Consider the following 22,971-nt stretch of genomic DNA (forward strand, 5'->3'; position numbering starts at 1 on the left):
TTTATTTTAAAAACAGAAACATCATTATTAATTATCACGTGACATAGACAGTCATACATTTATATAAATGAAAACAAACCATATTGACATAACTTTTCTTGCAAAAGTTATACATCACAAACAATACAAAAACAAAAAAGCAGGCAACATGGCAGCTAAATCCACAAAGACGAACCACCACTTACAAGTATAAAATGATCGCAAGCTTTATTCCAAAAATAAAACTGTATTAAAATGTTAGCACTTTCGTTTAAATGAATATTAAACTTCTTCAGACATCATTTTAAAATTTTCCCTCCATTTTAAATACATTACCTTATAGTGACATAATTTCCTCTTAATCAAGTAACATTTCATTTAAAGCAATATTCAGTTTTAAAAAAAACACAACAGTGCTGCCCCATTCATGCATATAAAACTCTATTCAACTCTAAATGCATTACAAATTATCTCTGTATTTCCTTTGTGAAACACATTTATTTTATCTTACTTCTTTTTAACGCATTAAGCTTCAAGATTGGAGTTATAGAACTCCGTTCATTGATTCCTGGCCAGCTGTCTGCTTGTAACCTTACTTGCCATTCAAGCTCTCTCAATTCTAATAACAAGCCCCATGCTTCTTTATCATCTATTACTACACTGTCAGTAATGATGTAGCTAAATTGGGTGCCCTGGATGGTCTTTTACATGCTTTGCCAAGGCATTAGATATATTCATTTTTCTAATTGCGTATTCATGCTCATGTACACGTTGGGAGAGTTTTCTCTCCGTCTTTCCTATGTAAAAAGCTAAACATAATTTGCACTTACTTAGATATACCACTACGTTAGATTCACAATTGTATTTTCTTTTTATCATATTTTTTTTCTTATAATAAATTCATTATTAATTTCTATTTTGTGGCACCATTTACATGGACCACACCTCCTCATGCCATGCAGGACACTTTCACTATAATTCTCTTTATACTGGATTAATTCTTTTAAATTTTTCCCTCTCCTGTTAACAATGCGTGGCTTTACACCTAATATGTTTCTAAACTCTTCTTCATTTAACATGGCCCAGATGTTCATCGTGCATACAGCTGCAGTCATAACAGATGGGTTATCCTGCCGTCAGGCGGGTCCTCGGTCGGCCGAATTCCAAAGTCTAGGTCCGGCGTCGGTTGTTGTCGCTTCTTCCCTGACGTCAGTGCGGCAGGGGTATAAAGAACCAGCCGACGCCATTTTCTTCAGTCTTTCTTGCTGCGCGGTGCCCGAAGCAGAAGCAGTTCGCAAGTGCCGGTCGGCCAGCTCCTGAGATTTACGAAAATTTTTCAGCCGAAGTCTTCTTGAAAGCTAAGTACCCCGTTGGGGAAACTTTTCTTGCCTCAGACCGATGTCAGACAAAGTTAATAATTGCATTTCATGTGGGAAGCAAATACTGCATAAGGATTTCCATTCCTTCTGCATTCCTTGCTTAGACCCAGACCACGACGTCTCAGCCTGTCGTTTTTGTGCTAGATTCAACAAACGCACTATTAAGCGTTGGGCGGAGTTCGCCCAACACTATTTTGGTAAAAAAATTAATTACATTATGTCGTCGGATACTCCGACTCCAGTTTTGAGTAAAAGACGCAAAGATAAGGACCGACATATGAGGTGCGCGACTTCTACCGACACCACGCTAAAGCCGGCTACAGGTGCTCCGGTTGTCAGCGAGGCGCCTACGCAGCCCCTGAGTACCGATGACGCTTCTTTAGCGGTCTTCTGTGCCCGAGGTCGCAGGTTCCTCGGCCCCCACTCCGACTACAGATACCGACGCCACTCTTGGCGGGGAAACTCAGAGTTTAGACAGGCCTGCCACCTCTCCAGGTGTCTTCAGGCCTTCCTCTTTTTCCATTAAGGCTTTCACAAAATCTCAAGCAGCCATGAAAACTAAAAGACAAGTTCCACAGAGCCCCTCTCAAGGCCCCATGCCTAAAAAAACAGATGCTCAAAATGGCTGAGGATTTGATTACTCTTATCAGGGGTTCTCAACCCCCCTCGGACAAAAGGCCCAGATTGGAGGAAGACTACCCTTCCTCAGACCAAGCCTCTATTACCTCAGAACATTCTGAGGACCAGTAATATTCATATTCCCCTTTTGAAGATTCTGATGCTGAGGAGTCCATTCCCTCGGTCTCCCCCACTGAGGACTATTCTTTTGGGGAAACCTTACATACCTTGAGGGAACACTTTCACTGGGAAGGCCAAGATTAATCAGATTCCAAGAAAAGGCTCAGGGATTTTCTCTTGTTTCCTCAGCACAGGCCTCTGGCTATCCCTCCTGTCTTGGATATATTAGATGATGTGTACACAGAAGCCAGCCTCAACTCAGATTCTTTACCTCCAGCTCCTGTTAAACCTGACAGGTATTACCGGGTTCCTGATTCATACCAATTCCTATACAAAAGCCATGCTGCTGACCCAGAAACTATTTCACAGGGTCCCAAGGGAATTAAGGCCTCTACTGCCAAAAACCCATTTCCTTCAGAGAGAGATTCCAGAGCTTTAGAAAGGTGGGGGAAAATGGTGTATACCTCAGCCACTTTAACCATGAGGGCATTAAACTGTCAGTTCCATATGTTAAAGTATCAACAGTTTTTGTTATCTCAGTTGAAAAGCAAAATGACACAACCTGAACAACCAGATTTAAAGGAGTTGCAGGATTTGTTGCATAGTGCAGAGCAAGTGGGTAAACATACCTTGCAATGTGGTTTTGATGCTTTAGAGGCTTCATGTAGAGCTGCTGTTACAGGGTCTGTCATACGTAGACATGCTTGGCTCAAAGAGCAAATCTTACCAGATCATGCCAAAGCTAAATTACTAGATGCACCTCTTCAAAAAGATGTATTGTTTGGTGTTAAAGCTGAGGAGGTACTAAAGAAAATGGAGGAAAAGGCAAGATCAATGCAAACAGTGAAAGATTTCCTACAGGTACAACCTCCATGTTTCAGCAGAAACTGGCCTTCAAAAAATTGGTCCTTTCCAGCCACGGACAGACCTCAAAGAGGTAGATACAGGCACCCGAGGCGTAGAGGGCAATCTCAAGGATCATTTAGAGCCAGACAATGGCAACCACCTACACCAAGAGGTGGAGAGGATAGATCACAGTCATTCAGAAAGCAGACACAATGACTTTCCCCTTTGCATGCCAAGCAAAGCTTTAATGGCAGCACCTTTAGGGAAAACTGGCATTATTTTCAAAAATTGGCATATTGTCACAAAAGACAAATGGATCCTGGACATTATAGACTGAGGCTACAGATTCCACTTTCACACCCTTCCAAAAATGAGAGGCATGCCAAACCTGCCACGAAATCAAAGGGCAGAGGCACAAAAACAAATTTCAGCTCTCATGGACATGAAAGCTATTCAAGAGGTACCTGCAAAAGAACAGGGTCAAGGTTTTTATTCCAGACTATTCCTGGTACCAAGGAAGGACAAAGATTGGAGACCTATTTTGGACCTATCCATCCTAAACACATATTTACTCGTACCAAGATTCAAGATGCTCACATTACAGCAGCTTCTTCCCATGCTGGGCAAGGAGTCTTGGCTGGTAACATTGGACCTCAAGGAGGCATGCTTGCATGTCCCTATCAGACAAGATTGCAGAAGATACCTCAGATTTCTTGCAGGTTCAACCCATTATCAATTCTCTGCATTGCCCTTTGGCTTATCTACTGCACCCAGAGTGTTCTGAAATGCCTGGCATCAGTAATTGCCTTCTGCAGACTTCAAGGGATACAAATATACCCATATCTGGACGACTGCCTGATCCAAGCGGACAGCAAGCACATACTTCTGAAACACCTGGCGTTTGTAATAAAATTGTTGAACTTTCTGGGATACACTGTCAACAAAAAGAAATCAAAACTAATACCCTCTCAAGCAATAATTTTCCTGGGTGCCAGCTTGAATACAAACACCCAGATGGCCTACCTCACGCCAGAGAAGCAAGGGCAACTATCTCAATACTTCAGAAAAATGGCAACCTTCACCAGGCTGACTGCAAGGAAAGTCCTGCAGGCTCTGGGATTCATGGCATCTTGCATTCTGCTGATCCCATGTGCAAAGCTGCATATGAGGAAACTTCAATGGTACCTAAAAAAGTTATGGTCTCAACACAGCCACAGTTTGGAAACAATAATACCACTCATTCCATGTCTTCAAAAGGAATTTCTGTGGTGGGCTCAAGAGCATGCCAAAGAAACATAGGTCCCCCCTTCTGCATGCCTCAAGCAAATCAAATCATCACAACAGACGCCTCGGACTACGCCTGGGGGGCGCACATGACAGATCAGTGCATTCAGGGCAAATGGTCCCAAAAAGAGAAGCACCTACACATCAATCAAAAGGAAATGCTAGCAGTAATAAATGCTATTATGGCCTTCAAAGACCTACTGCATCCAGGCCAGCTATTGATAAGGACAGACAACACCACAGTGATGTGGTACATAAACAAACAGGGAGGAACTCATTCATACCCCCTGTGCAGACTAGCCATGTCTCTTTGGAACATGGCTCTGGAATTGCAAATCCAACTTCAAGCACAATTCCTGCCAGGGAAGGAAAACACGCTGGCAGACAACCTAAGCAGAAATATGACAGATCCACACGAATGGAAGTTGCATCCTCAAGTTTTCGCAAAGATAATTCAGGCATGGGGACGGCCAGACATAGATCTCTTTGCTACCCACAGAAATTACCAACTGAAAAAATTTTGCTCAAGGACCTATCATCCGCAGGCCTGGAAAGTGGACGCACTTTCTTTCAATTGGACAACATTGACAGTCTATGCCTTTCCACCTCTTCCTCTGCTGGCCAAAGTTCTATTAAAAGCCAGAGCAGAGAGGCCAAAGATGAATTTCATTGCTCAAGACTGGCCAAGACAACACTGGTATCCACTCCTGAAGAGCCTGACGCATTCCCCACCATGGATCCTGCCTCTAGTGCCTCTTCTGTTGTCCCAGCACAACTTCAAAACTCTTCACAGTCAGCTGAAAACCCTCAATCTAGCCGCATGGAGGATTCCTTGATTTCCCAACAGACCCTCCTCTCCAAGGAGGTGCAGGATGTCATCTTGGAGGCCAGAAGACCTTCTACTAGAAAAGCCTACTCCGCCAAATGGAAGCGGTTTTGTGCCTGGAATCAGAAAAAGGGCCAGAATCCTTGGGTACTAAATTTACCTCAAATATTACAGTACCTAGCTGAGATGTTAAACAGTGGACTTTCCTTCTCCTCCATCAAGATCCATGCTTCAGCCATTTCTGCACAATACAACACTGATCCTCCTTTATTCTCTCATCCTCTCTTAAGACAGTTCCTCAGAGGGGCTAAGAATCTAAAACCCCCAAGGAAACCACCAGTACCTGCTTGGGACCTCAACTTCATTTTAGAAAAACTGACCCTGTCTCCATTTGAGCCAGCTGCTTCAACAGAACTGCAGTATTTGTCATGGAAAACAGCCTTCCTTCTGGCGATCACCTCAGCACGCAGGGTTTCGGAACTACAAGCCCTCATGGCTTTGCAACCTTTCATCATTTTCCATCAGGACAGAGTTTCCTTACGAACCACCCCTTCCTTTATGCCAAAGGTAGTATCCAGTGTAGCCTTGAATCAGACTATCCACTTACCTACCTTTTATCCTAACCCACAAAACAAAGGGGAAAGACTACTACATTCCTTGGACATTCACAGACAACTTTGTTATTATTTGGACAGGACAAAGCCATTCAGAAAATCAGAGCAACTCTTTGTGTCCTATGCTACAGGTGCTCAAGGAAAGGCTATTTCCAAACAGACGATCTCAAAATGGATAGCCCACTGCATACGCTTTTGTTACTCATTTCATGGAAAAACTGTACCTACAAGCATCAGATCTCACTCCACAAGGGCCACAGCTACCTCTGCAGCTTTCCTCAGGGGGGTTCCTACCAAGGATATTTTGGAAGCAGCCACTTGGAGTTCTATGCACACTTTCTTCAAGCACTATCACCTTCCACTATACTCTAAATCTAGAGCGGGCTTTGCCACAGCAGTCTTGCAGGGCATCCTTGCTCCTCCTAGTTCCACTTAGTGCCTGCCACCCCTTTTTAGCTTTGGGATTCTACCCATCTGTTATGACTGCAGCTGTATGCATGATGAACATAGTACAGATGTTCATCGTGCATACAGCTGCAGTAATCACAGATGGGTTTTCTGCCGTCAGGCGGGTCCTCGGTCGGCCGAATTCCAAAGTCTAGGTCCGGCGTCAGTTGTTGTCGCTTTCTTTCCTGACGTCAGTGAGGCAGGGGTATACAAGACACAGCTGACGCCATTTTCTTCAGTCTTTTTTGCCGCGCGGTGCCCGAAGCAGAAACAGTTCGCAAGTACCGGTCGGCCAGCTCCTGAATTTACGAAAAATTGGAAACCGAAGTCTTCATTAAAGCTAAGTACCCCGTTGGGGAAACTTTTCTTGCCTCAGACCGATGTCAGAAAAAGTTAACAATTGTATTTCTTGTTGGAAGCAAATACCGCATAAGGATTTCTATTCCCTCTGCATACCTTGTTTAGGCCCAGACCACGACGTCTCGGGCTGTCGCTTTTGCGCTACTTTCAATAAACGCACTATTAAGCGTCGGACGGAGTTCGCCCAACACTTTTTTGGCACATCCTTTGATTATAAAATGTCGTCGGAGACTCCGACTACCGTTTTGTCCAAAAAACGTAAGGACAAGGACCGACACGCGAGGTCAGCGGTCCCCACCGACACCACGCCAAAACTGGCTACACGTGGTCCGGTTCTCAGCGAGACGCCTATGCAGTCCCTGACTACCGACGACACTTCTTTGGCGGTGTCTTCTGTAACCGAGACCGCAGGTACCTCGGCCCAGACCCAGACTACAACCACCGAAGCCACTGTGAGCGTTGAGCCTCCTAATGTGGACAGGTCCACTTCCACCCATGGTGTCTTTAGACCCTCATCTTCCTTTTCCATTAAGGCCTTTACCAAGTCCAAATCAGCCAGGCATTCCAAGAGGCCTGTTGCACAGGGCCCATCTCCAGGCCCCATGCCTAAAAGCAGATGCTTAAAATGGCTGAGGATTTAATTACTCTTATCAGGGGTTCCCAACCCCCTCCAGACAAGAGACCCAGAGTGGAGGAAGATTCTCCCTCTTCTGATCAGGGCTCCATTTTTTCAGAACATTCTGATGTAGAGGAACACTCTTACTCCCCTTTTGAAGATTCTGATGCAGAGCAGTCCATTCCTTCTGTATCTCCTCCTGAGGATTTTTCTTTGGGGAAACCTTGCACACCTTGAGGGAACACTTCCATTGGGAAGGCCAAGACTTTTCTGATTCCAAGAAAAGACTTAGGGGATTTCTTTTGTTACCTCAACACAGACCTCTGGCGATACCTCCTGTCTTGGACATACTTGATGATGTTTATTCGGAGGCTTGCCTTAATCCGGATTCCCTGCCACCTGCCCCAGTCAAGCCTGATAGGTACTACAGAGTTCCTAACTCTCACCAATTTCTTTACAAAAGCCATAATGCTGACCCTGAAACCATTTCTCAAGGCCCCAAGGGAATGAAGGCCTCTACTGCTAAGAATCCACTACCTTCGAAGAGAGTCAAGATCCTTAGAAAGGTGGGGTAAAAAGGTATATACCTCGGCCAGCCTAGCCATGAGGGCCTTAAATTGTCAGTTTCGTATGCTTAAATATCAGCAGTTTCTGTTATCACAATTAAGAAATAAAATGTATCAACCTGAACAACCAGACTTGAAGGAGTTGCAGGATATGATGCATAGTGCAGAACAAGTGGGTAAACACACCTTACAATGTGGCTATGATGCCCTAGAGGCCTCAAGTAGAGCTGCTGTTACAGGATCAGTCATTCGTAGACATGCCTGGCTTAAGGAACAAATCTTGCCTGATCATGTGAAAGCTAAACTATTAGATGCTCCTTTACAAAAGGATGTGTTATTTGGTACTAATGCTGAGGAGATACTACGGAAAATGGAAGAAAAAGCCAAATCTATGCAAACTGTCAAAGCTTTTCTACAGGTTCAACCACCACGTTTTAGCAGAAATTGGCCTTCTAAAAACTGGTCCTTTCCAGCCACGGACAAGCCCCAAAGAGGTAGATACAGGCGCACAAGGGGCAGAGGGCAATCACAAGGATCATATAGAGGCAGGCAATGGCAAACTCCAGCACCAAGAGGCGGCGAAGACAGTGCACAACAATACAGAAAACAAACACAACGACTTCCTCCTTTTCATGCCAAGCAAGTCTCAGCTGGCAGCACCCTTGGGAGGAAAACTGGCATTATTTACAAGAAATTGGCATATTGTCACAACAGACAAATGGATCCTGGACGTTATAAACAGAGGCTACAGATTTAATTTTCACACTCTTCCAAAAATGAGAGGCATGCCTAACCTGCCACACAATCAAAGGGCAGAGGCACAAACACAAATTTCAAAGCTCATAGACATGAAAGCTATTCAAGAGGTACCTATTCACTAGCAAGGTCAAGGTTTTTACTCCAGGCTATTTCTGGTACCAAGGAAAGGATCCGACTGGAGACCTATTTTTGACTTATCCATCCTAAACACATTCTTACTCGTACCAAAATTCAAGATGCTCACATTACAGCAGCTTCTTCCCATGCTGGGCAAGGAGTTTTGGCTGGTAACATTGGACCTCAAGGAGGCATACCTGCATGTCCCAATCAGACAAAGCTGCAGAAGATACCTCAGATTTCTTGCAGGTTCAATACACTATCAATTCTCTGCATTGCCCTTTGGCTTATCTACTGCGCCCACGAAATGCCTGGCATCAGTAATTGCCTACTGCAGACTTCAAGGGATACAAATTTACCCTTATTTGGACGACTGCCTGATCCAAGCGGACAGCAAGCACATACTTCTGGAACATCTGGCTTATGTAACATGGTTACTGCATTCTCTGGGATACACAATCAACAAAGAGAAATCCAGGCTAACACCATCTCAGAAAATAACTTTCCTGGGTGCCAACTTGGACACAAACACCCAGATGGCCTATCTTACGCCAGAAAAACAGGGGCAACTAACTCAATACTTCAAAATACTAGCAAATTGTACCAGGCTTACTGCAAGGAAAATCCTGCAGGCTCTGGGCTTCATGGCATCTTGCATTCTTTTAATCCCATGTGCAAAGTTGCATATGAGGAAACTTCAATGGTACCTAAAAACCTTTGGTCTCAGCACAGCCACAGTTTGGAAACAATAATACCAATAATTCCATGTTTGCAAAAGGAATTTCTATGGTGGGCCCAAGCATGTCAAACAAACACAGGTCTCCCATTCTGCAAGCCTCAAGCAAATCAAGTCATCACAACAGGCGCCTCAGATTACGCCTGGGGCACATGACAGACAGGTGCATTCAGGGCAAATGGTCCCAAAAGGAAAAGCACCTTCACATCAATCAAAAAGAAATGCTAGCAGTAATAAATGCAATTACAGCTTTCAAGGACTTCCTGCATCCAGGACAATTATTGATAAGAACAGACAACACCACAGTAATGTGGTACATAAACAAACAAGGAGGAACACATTCATACCCCTGTGCAGACTAGCCATGACACTTTGGAACTTGGCTCTGGAATGGCAAATCGAACTTCAAGCACACTACTTGCCAGGTTTGGAAAACACGCTGGCAGACAATCTAAGCAGAAATATGACAGATCCACACGAATGGAAGTTGCATCCTCAAGTGTTTACAAAGATAATCCAAGCGTGGGGGAGGCCAGACATAGATCTCTTCGCCTCCCACAGGAATCATCAGTTGGAAAAGTTTTGTTCAAGGACCTTTCATCCAAAGGCCTGGAGAGTGGACGCCCTTTCATTCAGTTGGACAGCATGGACAGTTTACGCTTTCTCACCTCTGCCTCTTCTGCCCAAGGTGCTCTTGAAAGCAAGAGCAGACAGACCGAAGATGATACTGATTGCTCCAGACTGGCCAAGACAACACTGGTACCCACTCCTGAGGAGCCTAACACATACTCCTCCCTGGTCCCTACCTCTAATGCCTCTTCTGCTGACTCAGCACAGCTACAAAACTCTTCACAGTCAGCTGAAAACACTCAATCTCGCTGCATGGAAAATTCCTTAACAACACAACAGACTCTACCCCCCAAAGAGGTGCAGGATGTCATTTTGGAGGCCAGAAGGCCATCTACTAGAAAGGCTTACTCCGCAAAATGGAAACGGTTTTGCTCTTGGAATGAGAAAAAAGGCCAGGAGCCTAGAAAACTGAATTTGCCTCAGGTATTACAGTATCTAGCTGAGCTGCTGAACAGTGGACTTTCATTTTCCTCCATAAAAATCCATGCCTCAGCCATTTCTGCAGAATTCAAAACAGATCCACCCTTATTCTCTCACCCACTCTTAAGACAGTTCCTCAGAGGGGCTAAGAATATAAGACCACCAAGGAAACAACCAATTCCAGCCTGGGATCTTAATTACATTCTAGAAAAATTAACATTGCCTCCCTTTGAACCAGCTGCCTCAACAGATTTGCAATATTTGTCCTGGAAAACAGCTTTTTTTCTGGCCATTACCTCAGCTCGTAGGGTTTCGGAACTACAAGCCCTCATGGCTGTGCAGCCCTTTCTCATCTTCCATCAGGGCAGGGTTTCCCTTCGAACCAACCCGTCATTTATGCCTAAAGTGGTATCCAGGGTAGCTTTAAATCAAGCCATACACTTACCTACCTTTTACCCCAATCCTCAAAATAAAGGGGAAAGGCTGCTACACTCCTTAGACATCCATAGACAGCTACGTTATTATTTGGACAGAACAAAGCCTTTCAGGAAATCAGAACAACTTTTTGTGTCCTATGCTGTAGGAGCTCAAGGGAAGACAGTTACCAAACAGACAATTTCAAAATGGATAGGCCACTGCATATGGTTTTGTTACTCCTATCATGGAAAATCTGTCCCTACAGGCATCAGATCCCACTCCACCAGGGCCACAGCTACCTCTACAGCCTTCCTCAGAGGAGTTCCTACCAAAGATATTTTGGAGGCAGCCACTTGGAGTTCTGTGCATACCTTCACAAAACACTACCACCTGCCTTTATATTCCAAAACTAGAGCAGGCTTTGCCACTGCTGTGTTGCAGGGCATTCTGGCTCATCCCAGTTCCACCTAGTGCCTACCACCCTGTGCGTAGCTTTGGGATTCTACCCATCTGTGATTACTGCAGCTGTATGCACGATGAACATAGTACAGTTTTGTACCTACCATAAATGTAGATGTTCGAGTGCTAATACAGCTGCAGTACAGTTTTCCCTCCCTCCTTCCCCTCTTGGTAAAGGCCTAGGGCCTAACCCCTCTTCATACAACCTGATTGGGTTATCCTTCTATGGTATATTTGCTTGCAACTACTGTTTTTTGATTATATTGCATTTCATGTATATAATTATAATTTATGTATTGCCTTCCTTCTGGGGGCACCTGACATCTGAGGCAAGAAAGACTGAAGAAAATGGCGTTGGCTGTGTCTTATATACCCCTGCCTCACTGACGTCAGGAAAGAAAGCGACAACAACCGACACCGGACCTAGACTTTGGAATTCGGCCGACCGAGGACCCGCCTGACGGCAGAGAACCCATCTGTGATTACTGCAGCTGTATTAGCACTCGAACATCTACATTTATGGTAGGTACAAAACTGTACTTTTTTTTTTAAAAACACATTTAAGTAGTCTGAAGTCTTCACTATATGTTATAATCAGTGCTTCTGAGAACTTATTATTGTTTCTCTCAACTACATCTTGTATTCTGTGTGAATCAGAATTATGTGTTATTGTTTCTTCTATATCACGTGCCCTCATGTCACTTAAAATGTTTTCTTTATGTAAAATAGGTTTACAATGACCTATGTCTCTTTTGATTCTGACTTCTTCTATGATTTCATCAATGAATTCACCTGGGTATGCCCTAGCACAAAACATAGACCTTAGATTGGTGCATTCTTCAATGAAGTCTTGTTCTTTTGTTATCTTCCGGGCAGCTCCAACTCCCTGCCCTTTTATCACTGATCTTTTTTGGTGTGCTGGATGGGAACTGTTATAGTCCAATAAACTATTCGCTGTATATCTGCGTTATATATCTTTCCACTGTGTTGTCTTTTATGAGTTTAATATCTAAGTATTCCATGAAATCAAGCCTAACTTTCCATGTGAATTTCAAAAAGGTTGTTGTTCCATTAATATACTCCAGAAATTTTTCTAGGCCCTTTCCAAATTATACTTATATCGTCCTGGAATCTGAAATAAGATTAAAGATATTTATGGAACTCAGTATTGAACACATATTTCCTTTCCCAATATGCCAAAATGATATTCGCATATGCTCCCCCGCATGGTGATCCCATTGCGATGCCTCTATTTTACAAATAGTAGTTACCATTAAACACAACATAGTTGTTGTTCAAAACTAATTCAAGCATCTCTACTAATAAATTGGCTTTATCCTGGGGTATGTCATTTGTATGTAACATCTCATTAGTCCATTCAACTCCTATATCCTGTGGAATGACTGTATATAAGTCACATACATCAATAGTGACCAATATGTTTTCCTTGTTATATTCTGTGCTATTCGTATGTTGTAAGAAGGACCAAGAATCCTTACATATTTGCTCTTCATTTCTCAGAATGTGTTTTAATTCAAAATCAATGTATTTCGCATATGCCGATGTGATGGAATCTCTTCCATCGACTAGTGGTCGCATAGGTGGATTGTTAATAGATTTATGTATTTTTGGTGTCCCAAATACTGGAACTCTAGGAGGTGAAACATTTAAATAATTGTACAAATCTATATCAAGCCTTCTATCTATAAACATATCATTTAATTGCATGTAAACTTTTTTATATGCCCCATTCAATTCTTTCAAGGAAACTTTTTGATACGTATCCGCCTCCAAGAAGCTCACATGGAAAGTTAGGCTTGATTTCATGGAATACTTAAATATTAAACTCATAAAAGACAGCACAGAGGAAAGATATATAGCGCAGATATACAGGAAGGAAACTTATTCGAATAGTTTATTGCACTATAACAGTTCCCATCCAGCACACCAAAAAAGATCTGTGATAAAAGGGCAGGGAGTTAGAGCTGCCCGGATGATAACAAAGAACAAAACTTCATTGAAGAATGCACCAACCTACGGGCTATGTTTTGTGCTAGGGCATACCCAGGTGAATTCATTGATGAAATCATAGAAGAAGTCAGAATCAAAAGAGACATTGGTCATTTTAAACCCATTTTACATAAGGAAAACATTTTAAGTGAAATGAGGGCACATGATATAGAAGAAACAATAATAGATAATTCTGATTCACACAGAATACAAGATGTAGTTGAGAGAAACAATAATAAGTTCTCAGAAGCACTGATTATAACATATAGCGAAGACTTCAGACTACTTAAATGGGTTTTTGAAAAAAACTGGGCCATATTAAATGAAGAAGAGTTTAGAAACATATTAGGTGTAAAGCCATGTATTGTTAACAGAAGAGGGAAAAATTTAAAAGAATTAATCCAGTATAAAGAGAATTATAGTGAAAGTGTCCTGCATGGCATGAGGAGGTGTGGTCCATGTAAATGGTGCCACAAAATAGAAATTAATAATGAATTTATTATAAGAAACAAAAAATATATGATAAAAGGAAAATACAGTTGTGAATCTAACGTAGTGGTATATCTAAGTAAGTGCAAATTATGTTTAGCTTTTTACATAGGAAAGACGGAGAGAAAACTGTCCCAATGTGTACATGAGCATGAATATGCCATTAGAAAAATTAATTTATCTAATGCCTTGGCAAAGCATGTAAAAGACCATCCAGGGCACCAATTTAGCTACATCATTATTGACAGTGTAGTAATAGATGATAAAAAAGCATGGGGCTTGTTATTAGAATTGAGAGAGCTTGAATGGCAAGTAAGGTTACAAGCAGACAGCTGGCCAGGAATCAATGAACGGAGTTCTATAACTCCAATCTTGAAGCTTAATGCGTTAAAAAGAAGTAAGATAAAATAAATGTGCTTCACAAAGGAAATAGATAATTTGTAATGAATTTAGAGTTGAATAAGGTTTTATATGCATGAATGGGGCAGCATTGTTGTGTTTTTTTAAAACTGAATATTGCTTTAAATGAAATGTTACTTGATTAAGAGGAAATGATGTCACTATAAGGAAATGTGTTTAAAATGGAGGGAAAAATTTTAAATGATGTCTGAAGAAGTTTAATATTGATTTAAACGAAAGCACTAACATTTTAATACAGTTTTATTTTTGGAATAAAGCTTGCAATCATTTTATATTTCTAAGTGGTGGTTCGTCTTTGTGGATTTAGCTGACACGTTGCCTGCTTTTTTTTGTAAGGTTATCAACGCAGTTTGTGGTTTTTTTTACATCACAAACAATGTTGACATAATTGTAGTTGCAAACATTATACATCACTTATACTCAATGCAGTCATTGTCAATCAGACATTACATAGCTCATTCAAATCCTGCTTTCTTTTAAACCTGAATGCAGTGAGGTCATATTCTGATTTCAGGCACTCCTACTGTGTACAAAGAGAGCATTTGGGAAGAAAAAAAAAATTTCTAAGTTGGTTTCTTGCCTTTCCTGTAAGTACTCTAGTCCACGTACAGATTTGCTGTATCCAGGACTATTTGTAAGCTTCTGAGCCCCCAAACCTTTCTGTGTTGGAGAGAAGCCTTCTAGCTTAATTTTGTTTCTTAGAACTAGCCAGTTTTTTAGTTTCAGCACTCAAATCTGTTTCTCTGAGATCAGCACTTGTTCAGAACTTGTTGTAAGCACTAAATAAGCTACAAATTACTAAACATCAGCTCCCGGTGTTTTCTCCTGTCTACCTGATGAATCTGGACATCTTGGGACAATGCAGCAATTGCCTCATTTACACAGACAACCCTCTCCTCCTACCACCCAACACTACAACCTGTGAGAGATGCACTTATCTAGCCACACTGGAGGTAAAGCTATCTTCAACCAAGACTGAACTTGACAGTCAAAATGAGAAGGTAAACACTTGCACCACACCACACTCATCACATAGTCCCACTAAACCTACACCACCAAAACGCACACACAGAAACACAGAACACACACTTGCATTCGCGGAGGCTCTCAATAAAAGCCTGCCCAAGCAACAGGGACCTCCAAAGCAGAAACGCAAGCAAGCTCCACCCCCCAACACAACCCAAATGACACATAGCCCACAATCTGTGTGCGCCACTCAACCACAGCCCATAAGGCATAACAATGTACCCAGCACTCTAGTCAAAGGTGACTCTATAGCCAGGCACACTGATGTTCCACTCACCAGGGTAAACAAGGAGAAAGTTACTGTCAGCTGCCTGTCGGGTGCCAGGATCCACCACATAATGCACGCACTCAGGTCACTCCACAACAAGTACAAATATGACTCTGTCATTGTCCATATTGTTGTGAATGACCTGAGATGTACCTCCCTGGACTACATGAAAAGAAACATGGAGGAGCTCTTCGATCTTGTAGCCCAGGCAGGTATGACCCTAGCCCTGAGTAGCATCCTGCCATCACACAGAATGATACCACAGTACAAGGACAAAAAGACTGACTTCAGCAATTGGCTAAGCTTCTGGTGTCATTCTAAGGGGATCCAGTATTTGTCTGCCTGGGATGACATGGTCGACAGACCACGATGCTTTGCCAGAGATTGCCTGCACCTGTCACCCTTGGGATTCCAGATACTGGCTAAGGCTCTTGCCACCCCTATAGTGCCTTTTTTAGGCAAGGTCCAAATGACAAATTCACCACCATAACAGGTACAAGCAAGCAAAATTTCAGGATAATGCTACTCAATGCTAGAAGTCTAAACCTCAAAATACACTCACTCAAGGCACTCCTTAAAATGGAGAACATCGACATCTGTGCAGTGACAGAGACCTGGTTCAAAGCTCCAGAGAGCACCACTGCATTACCAGGCTATAATTCATACCACACCTTTCGGCCACCTAACCCAGACTGAAGCACTAAAGGCAGAGGCGTGTCAATATTCATTAAGGATATCCACACCTCCAGGCTTGTTGCACAGCATAATGCATCCAAGATTATCCAAGTGCAACTAACTCTGGGCAAGACCGCAATCCAAATTGTAGCTTGCTACAGACCCCCCACCATGCCCCTGGATTCCCACTCCTCATTTCTTGATACACTGGAAAATATTAGGGTACAGCCCAAGACCCTAATAATGGGCGATTTCAACTACCTCACCATTAACTGGGAAAACTACTCCTGTACCAACTCTCTTGCTCAACGTTTTCTGGGATTCATAAATTCCAACGCCTTGGATCAACTTATTCACACCCCCACCAGGGGCAGCAGTATCCTAGACCTGGTCATTACCAACATGGGTGACTAGTGTTCCACACCAGAGGTCAGTTCCTCGTTGGTCAGATCCAACCACAAGCTAATCACCCTAGATGTCCACATCCCACCCCCACCCCCCATTAGGGAAACCACCGTAAAAAAACTTTTCCAAAGCCAATTTCACACTTCTTAAGACAGAAGTGGCAAATGTCATGACACCCATGCAGACAGACAATAGAGGTACGACTGAATCCTACACAAATGCACTTTATAAGCACTTACACAAGTGCATGGATTGTGCTATCCCTAACAGAACCAAGATGCTATCCTCCAAAAAAAGGAAACCAATCTGGTGGTCCTCTGCCATAAACAAGTTCTACAACAGAAGAAAGAAACTGTTGCAAAAAAAGAGTAAAATCCCATGACTGGAGGAGCTCCTTGGTCAGCCTTAGTAAGAAGCTGAGATCCCTCATAAAATCCTCCAAAGCTAATTACGAAAACAAAATTGCCACTAACTCTAACGACAACAAAGCATTCTATAGCTATGTCAAGAATCTCCGTGGCAACACTCAGATCTGCTCTGTGTTACAGCACAATGGCACTAAATGTACAGAACCAACTGATATTACCAACATCCTGGCAGATAGGTTCAGTACTAACTTTACCCCCCCTCTCACCCCCTAGAGGACCCATCTCTATACCGTAAGAATGCAAAGTTCCATTAATCACGGCTGCACAGGTAAAAAAACACACTCTCCAAAGCCAAGAACACAGCATCCATGGGACCTGACAATATCCCAGGCTGCATTCTACACGAACTACAGAACGAACTGGCACCCCACCTAAGTACCATGTTCAGTCATAGCCTCACCTCAGGCTTTGTGCCCACTGAATGGCGCACCGCGACTGTTATCCCACTCCACAAAGGGTGAGCCACGACGGACCCCGGGAACTACCGCCCCATTACCCTGATGAGCCTGGTCTGCAAGGCCATGGAACGTATCATCATGGAACTCATAAACAAAGACATTGGTAATCTCCAAACTCTGGACCCCACCCAGTTCGGGTTTGTAAAAGGCAGATCAGATCTCCTAAACCTGAAAGAATTCTTTGAAGCAGTCACCAAAGGCATAGGTGAGGGTAAGGTGCTTCACACAGCCTATTTGGATCTCGCCAAGGCTTTTGACACCATCCCCCACTCTGGAATTATAGATGAACTCACTGAACTAGGTATAAATCCCTATGTCACATGACTGGTTGCCAGCTGGCTCACGGACAGAACCCACACTGTGAAAGTAGCAGACTCCAAATCCAGCTTCAGACCAGTGACAAGTGGAGTACCACTGGGTCCTCTCCTGTTTGGTATCTACTTCACTGAAGTACAGGCTAACACAGAAGGTCTTTGGCTAACTAAGTTTACAGATGACTGCAAACTGGAAGCCATAATCGAAACTCCTAATGATGTGGACATCCTACAAAAGGGCCTCACTGAGACAGATGCCTGGTGTCAAAGCCATGGCCTGAAGCTCAATGCCAAAAAGTGCATCGTCATCCCCTTTGGTAAAAACTCTGTACCCATGAACTACCACATAGGTGGTAGTCTACTTAACACTGAAAGTGGGATAAGAAACCTTGGGACACAGGTGGACAGTATTCTCTTTTTTGATAATCTGATTGCCACAGTGGTCAGGAAATCCTTCTACCTGGCACACCTCATCACAAAAGGTTTCTCATCCAGAAAAAAGAGGTCGTTGTTCCCCTCTACTCATCACTCATTAGACCCATTATAGAGTACAGCGCCACTTTTGGTATGTACCTCACAAGACATCTACAATAACTGGAGAGGCCACAGAAATACCTCACAAAGAGGATTACTGGCCTCAAACAGATGCCCTACACAGACTGTCTCAAAAAAAACTCCAGCTTTACACCATCGCATATTGCCTACTCAGAGGCGATCTCTGCCTAACATACAAAGCTATGTCAAACCCAGAGCTGTTGGACATACTCCACTTAAAGAAATCCCAATCTCTCTGAGCTACACGCTGTAGGGACCTAAACCTTGTCACCACAGTAAACAGAACATGCTGGAGAAATAGATTCCTGTCCCAGAGACTTCCCATACACTGGAAGGAACACACTACCTTTGTCAAACAGAGCTCCTCATTAGCACTCTTCCAGAAAAATCTTGATGATTGGATGGGAAATAGGAAATTCACCCCGGGGATCACGTCTGTGGCTCTGCTCGACAGGGGCACAGGAAAATAATTTTCTTGGGTGGCGAAAGCCAGGGTACCTTTTTGGCTAGGCTTATATAGGACCTATGGCCAATAGCCTAGTACCTACCTATGAACCTCATTCCTCCTCTGCATGTATTTTTCCCACAATTCCATTTTTTCCTGTATAATTTGCTCCTACCTTTTTCTAAAGATCCCAATTCCAGTTGTTTTGTCTCTGTTACTATATTCACTGCTTCTAGTAAAGTTAGTTTAGACTTTGATTTCCATTTTCTAGTAATTTTTGGCAGCCACCTTAATTAGACTCAGCAAGGCTTTACTATGTCTAGGCAGTTCCAATTATGTATCCTAGCTCAAAAAAATAATTTCCTTGGTTAACCCAATTTGCTCATCCAGCATCTCTGACAGAGCAGTTTGCAGAGAATTTTTAAAGTCTGCCAATTCATTACACTTCCAGAAAATATGTTCCCAGTTGCCTTTTTCTTCCCCATCACACCTCCAACATTTGCTGTTTACCTGAGAAAAAATTCTTTGGAGTCTGCTTGGGGTATAAAAATACTTACGTAAACACTCCCAAGCAAATATCCTAAATGTTATAGACTTTGTTGCATACTGGGAGACATATATATATATCCCCATCCCCCATTATTCCTTTGTGAATTGCTTATCCAATCTCTTTCCAATCATTTCTAACCTCCTCTGACTGATTCTTATAGTTAGCATGCAATATTTTTATATGCTGTACTAATTATCCCTTTTTTAGCAGCAGCTTCTGTTCTAGATTCTACCAAAAACTGTACCAATGCTGGTCTTTCGCATAGGATCACACTATTCCTTTTTCTTTGCCTATACTGTGATACCAGTCCTTGATAAGGAAGACAAATCTCTAGCCAGCAGTCCAAATAAATTCTTGGTCTCTTCCCATTCTGTTACCTTTCCCTGACTAATTATTTGCTTCCAATACCTTGGTTCCTTTGCCAGTTTTCTCCAGTAAATTGCAGCCCCTCTCTTGCCTATTGTCTCTATCTCTATTAGCAGTTGTCCCTATTGGCAGAATCTCTTTGTGCATTCCCGTGTTGACTTAGTTCTTGGGATACTTTCTTCTACTTTATGAATTTAATATTCTGCATGGTTATTGTTCTCCTTAAGGATCAACTTCCAAAATCCCAGTCCCTCCATGTTTCTTGAGCCCTCCCCCCCCATTTCATCATCATCCCTTTTCTCTTTTAATGATAGCTTTCTGCTTGTGCTGTGTACTGGAGCAGTAAATGTGTAACTCTGAAATACCCCTTCAGACCGGGTAATCCCCAAACCACCTCCTTCTGTTGGAAAGATCAGCTTATCCCACTTCACTCTTGCCATCTTCCCCTCCCAGATAAAGTCCTTCGGCTCTTTATTAATTGCTGTCCACAACTTCTGTTCTGGTTGATAAAAATATGCTTGACCTGTGTATAAAACTAAAGGGACTAAAAACATTTTGTCTGCTTGTATCCTGCTGTCCATATCCATAAAACAGAGCTTCCAATTTCTCAGTTTTTGTATTATCTTTTGTTTAGTCTTTTACCACATATCTTTAGCTTCTCTAACAGAATCCTTTTTAATCCATACTGCTAACAACTTCATTTTATCATGTGCTTATAAATATGGGTATTGTTGAACCAGTTCATGGGTGGGTACATAGTTTACAGCTTTTGCTTTTATTTTATCTTCATTAATTTTGTATCCCGAAAAGACATGAAACTGTTTCAAAATGTTCCACAACACTTAAATGCCCTTTTCTGGTTTTATTGGATATAAAATAATATCATCTGCAATAAAGCCAGCTTTTCTTGACTACTATACCAATTATATCCTTGGATTTCTGAGTCCCTTATTTTCTTTGCCAATGGTTCTAAATATAATGCAAATAACAAAGGGGAAAGAGGACACACCTGCCTGATTCCTCTGCTCAAGCAGAACTTCTCAGAGAGGAAGCCTCCCACTTCAATTTTCCGTCCAGTCCCTCATATATCCTCCTAATCAACTTTATGATTTTATCAGGGAATGCAAATGCTTCCATTGTCCTACTCTTAAAATCCCACCGTACTCCATTGAATGCTTTCTCTGCATTGAGTCCTTCCAACAACAGTGTTATTTTTTTACATCTGCTTCTCTCTGGATCGTCAGTGTTCTGTTAATGCTGTCAGATGTTTGCCTTCCGTGCACAAAACTACATTGATCCATATCTATCAATTTTGGCATCAATTTTGCCATTCTTTTAGCCATTATAGACATAAACATTTTATAATTATGGTTTAGAATTGAAATGGGCCTGTATGAAGCTGGATCTGATGGATCGTTACCATCTTTAAGTATTACAGTCACAACTGCTTTCTTCCAGGATGATGGTGCTTCTCCTCCTTTTAAAATATTGTTAAACCCTCTAGCTTCCAAACCTCCACAGGAATATCATCTTTTCTTGGGGGTTTTCCTGTAGATTGGTTATACATCACCATTTTTACCTCCTCTGGGCATATTTCATTCTTCCATAAACATTTCCATTTGTTACTTTTCTTGATCTCCATATTTCTCTGTTTTATTCAGATATTCGTAAAATTTCCGAAATATTTCTAGTACCTCTACAAGATTTTTTTTGTCTTCCTTGTTATAGGCCGACTAAGCTTGGTGACAGCCCTTTCAACTTTTTGTTGCCCGAGTCGTTGTACTAAAAGTTTTTGTTCTCTAGAGTTATTATTAAAAAAACAGTTGGTTAACAGCAATCTTTCTAAACTCATTCATATTGTCCAGGTGCTCCGTTATTTCCTGTTTAGTACTCTACAATTGCACCACCTGCTGTGCTTCCACCTTAGGCAATCAGGGCATCACTGTGAAGCCCTGACTATGAGTCTGGCAATTTGGGGTAAGCTGGTGATCCGGTTGTTTTAGGAGGTAGTAGGGGATGTGAAAGTGAGCAGCTGAGAGTGACTCACCCATCCCAAGGGGGAAGAGAGGTGGACTGTGGCCCACTGTAAGAGTGACTCCCATTGCAGCTTGGAAGACACAGCAGGGCAATCTAAGGACCAAGTTCATACTTGGATCTGACAAGCAGCACTTTAAGTGGTACCCAAAACTGCTGCATGTTTGGAAACACTGGGATCATATTTAGGTGGTGTGTATGCTATTCCACAAGGTAAGATATTAGAATAAGAAAAAGAAAAACTTATGCTTCTGTCTGGAGAATTAACCCTCTTTCAGTCTTCTCTTATGTGCCATTGCTGGCCATTAATGTTTTTAGTGTGACAAGGGAAATTAATGGATATGAAAAAGGCTGCTTTGAGGGTCTGATGGTCAGCAAGTAAAGGGAAGAAATAGACCAAGAAAAATCTAGGCACCTTAGGAAGTTTGATGTAGGATGATTGCAGGTTGAGGAGAATTTGTTTCACCTCCTTTATCCTCTTGCCTTTAACAATGCACATCTCTATGTTCATTGCTGTTTTCTATTAAATTGATGTATTATTATTTATTATTATACTTATTAGTTACTATTATTGGAACCTGAGATTAGAGCCTTCATAGCCATTTGTTGCATATGTCATTGAGTTTGTTTCATTATAGACACATATGTGTTTGTACTAAGGTCAAACATGCTGCACGTGTAGAAAGATGAGGCCTAGTATTTAGAACAAGGCTAAGGTAAACGGGGAATGTCCTGGACTAAAAATCAGTACTATATTTGGAAACTTAAATCAAACAACAACTCACTTAACTGCAGTGTATTTTTTTAATTTAAAAAACTTAAAAGTGTAAGATCTTTGTTCCTGTTGAAAAAGCTCTGTACATGACTGTCCATCTGTGTTTGTGTTTCCTAGGGACTGATTGACGTTCTTCTGGAAGATAACATAACTAAGAGCCTGCCCTATCACTTCAGACAGTCTTTGTTGAGACAACTTTTCCAAAAAGCTCAAACGGGGTAAGTTGTTCATTCCCTGGCTTCTTCTAAAGCATAATTATTTAAACTAGGTAGTTGCACAGCCTTTGTAAAGTCCCGCCACGTTGACTAACAGGGATTTTCATCATGACAGGGTTGCGCACTAGTGCAGTGGTTGGCATCATTGCTGCACACCATTTGATTCTTTGATTTGGTTCCTGGTTCCCATCTTCTTTTCAGACTGTTGTTCACGTGGGTTTTCGCTGGCTGCCCTGATTTCCTTTCATTTTGCAAAGGCATTAAATTGTACTATTTGTTCATAATATAAAGATTTAGCTTATTGTATTATGCTAATTTCCTTAAAACTGAGCCACATTATGCAGG

At 42.1% G+C, this 22,971-nt stretch overlaps 1 protein-coding gene across 1 annotated transcript in view; it reads left to right on the plus strand.

Annotated features, from left to right (window-relative positions):
- The window catches only part of LOC122797632 (integrator complex subunit 8-like), a 1,436,218-nt gene that overhangs the window by 81,282 nt on the left and 1,331,965 nt on the right, over nucleotides 1-22,971 (plus strand). Inside the window, exon 4 of the mRNA XM_044066176.1 lies at nucleotides 22,529-22,629. Coding sequence (XP_043922111.1) covers nucleotides 22,529-22,629 — 101 coding nt within the window. The remainder of the gene's footprint in view (nucleotides 1-22,528; nucleotides 22,630-22,971) is intronic.

The sequence above is a fragment of the Protopterus annectens genome, chromosome 3.part1 (assembly GCF_019279795.1).
Source record: "Protopterus annectens isolate FY-2018-M chromosome 3.part1, PAN1.0, whole genome shotgun sequence".
Classification (NCBI taxonomy): domain Eukaryota; kingdom Metazoa; phylum Chordata; order Ceratodontiformes; family Protopteridae; genus Protopterus; species Protopterus annectens.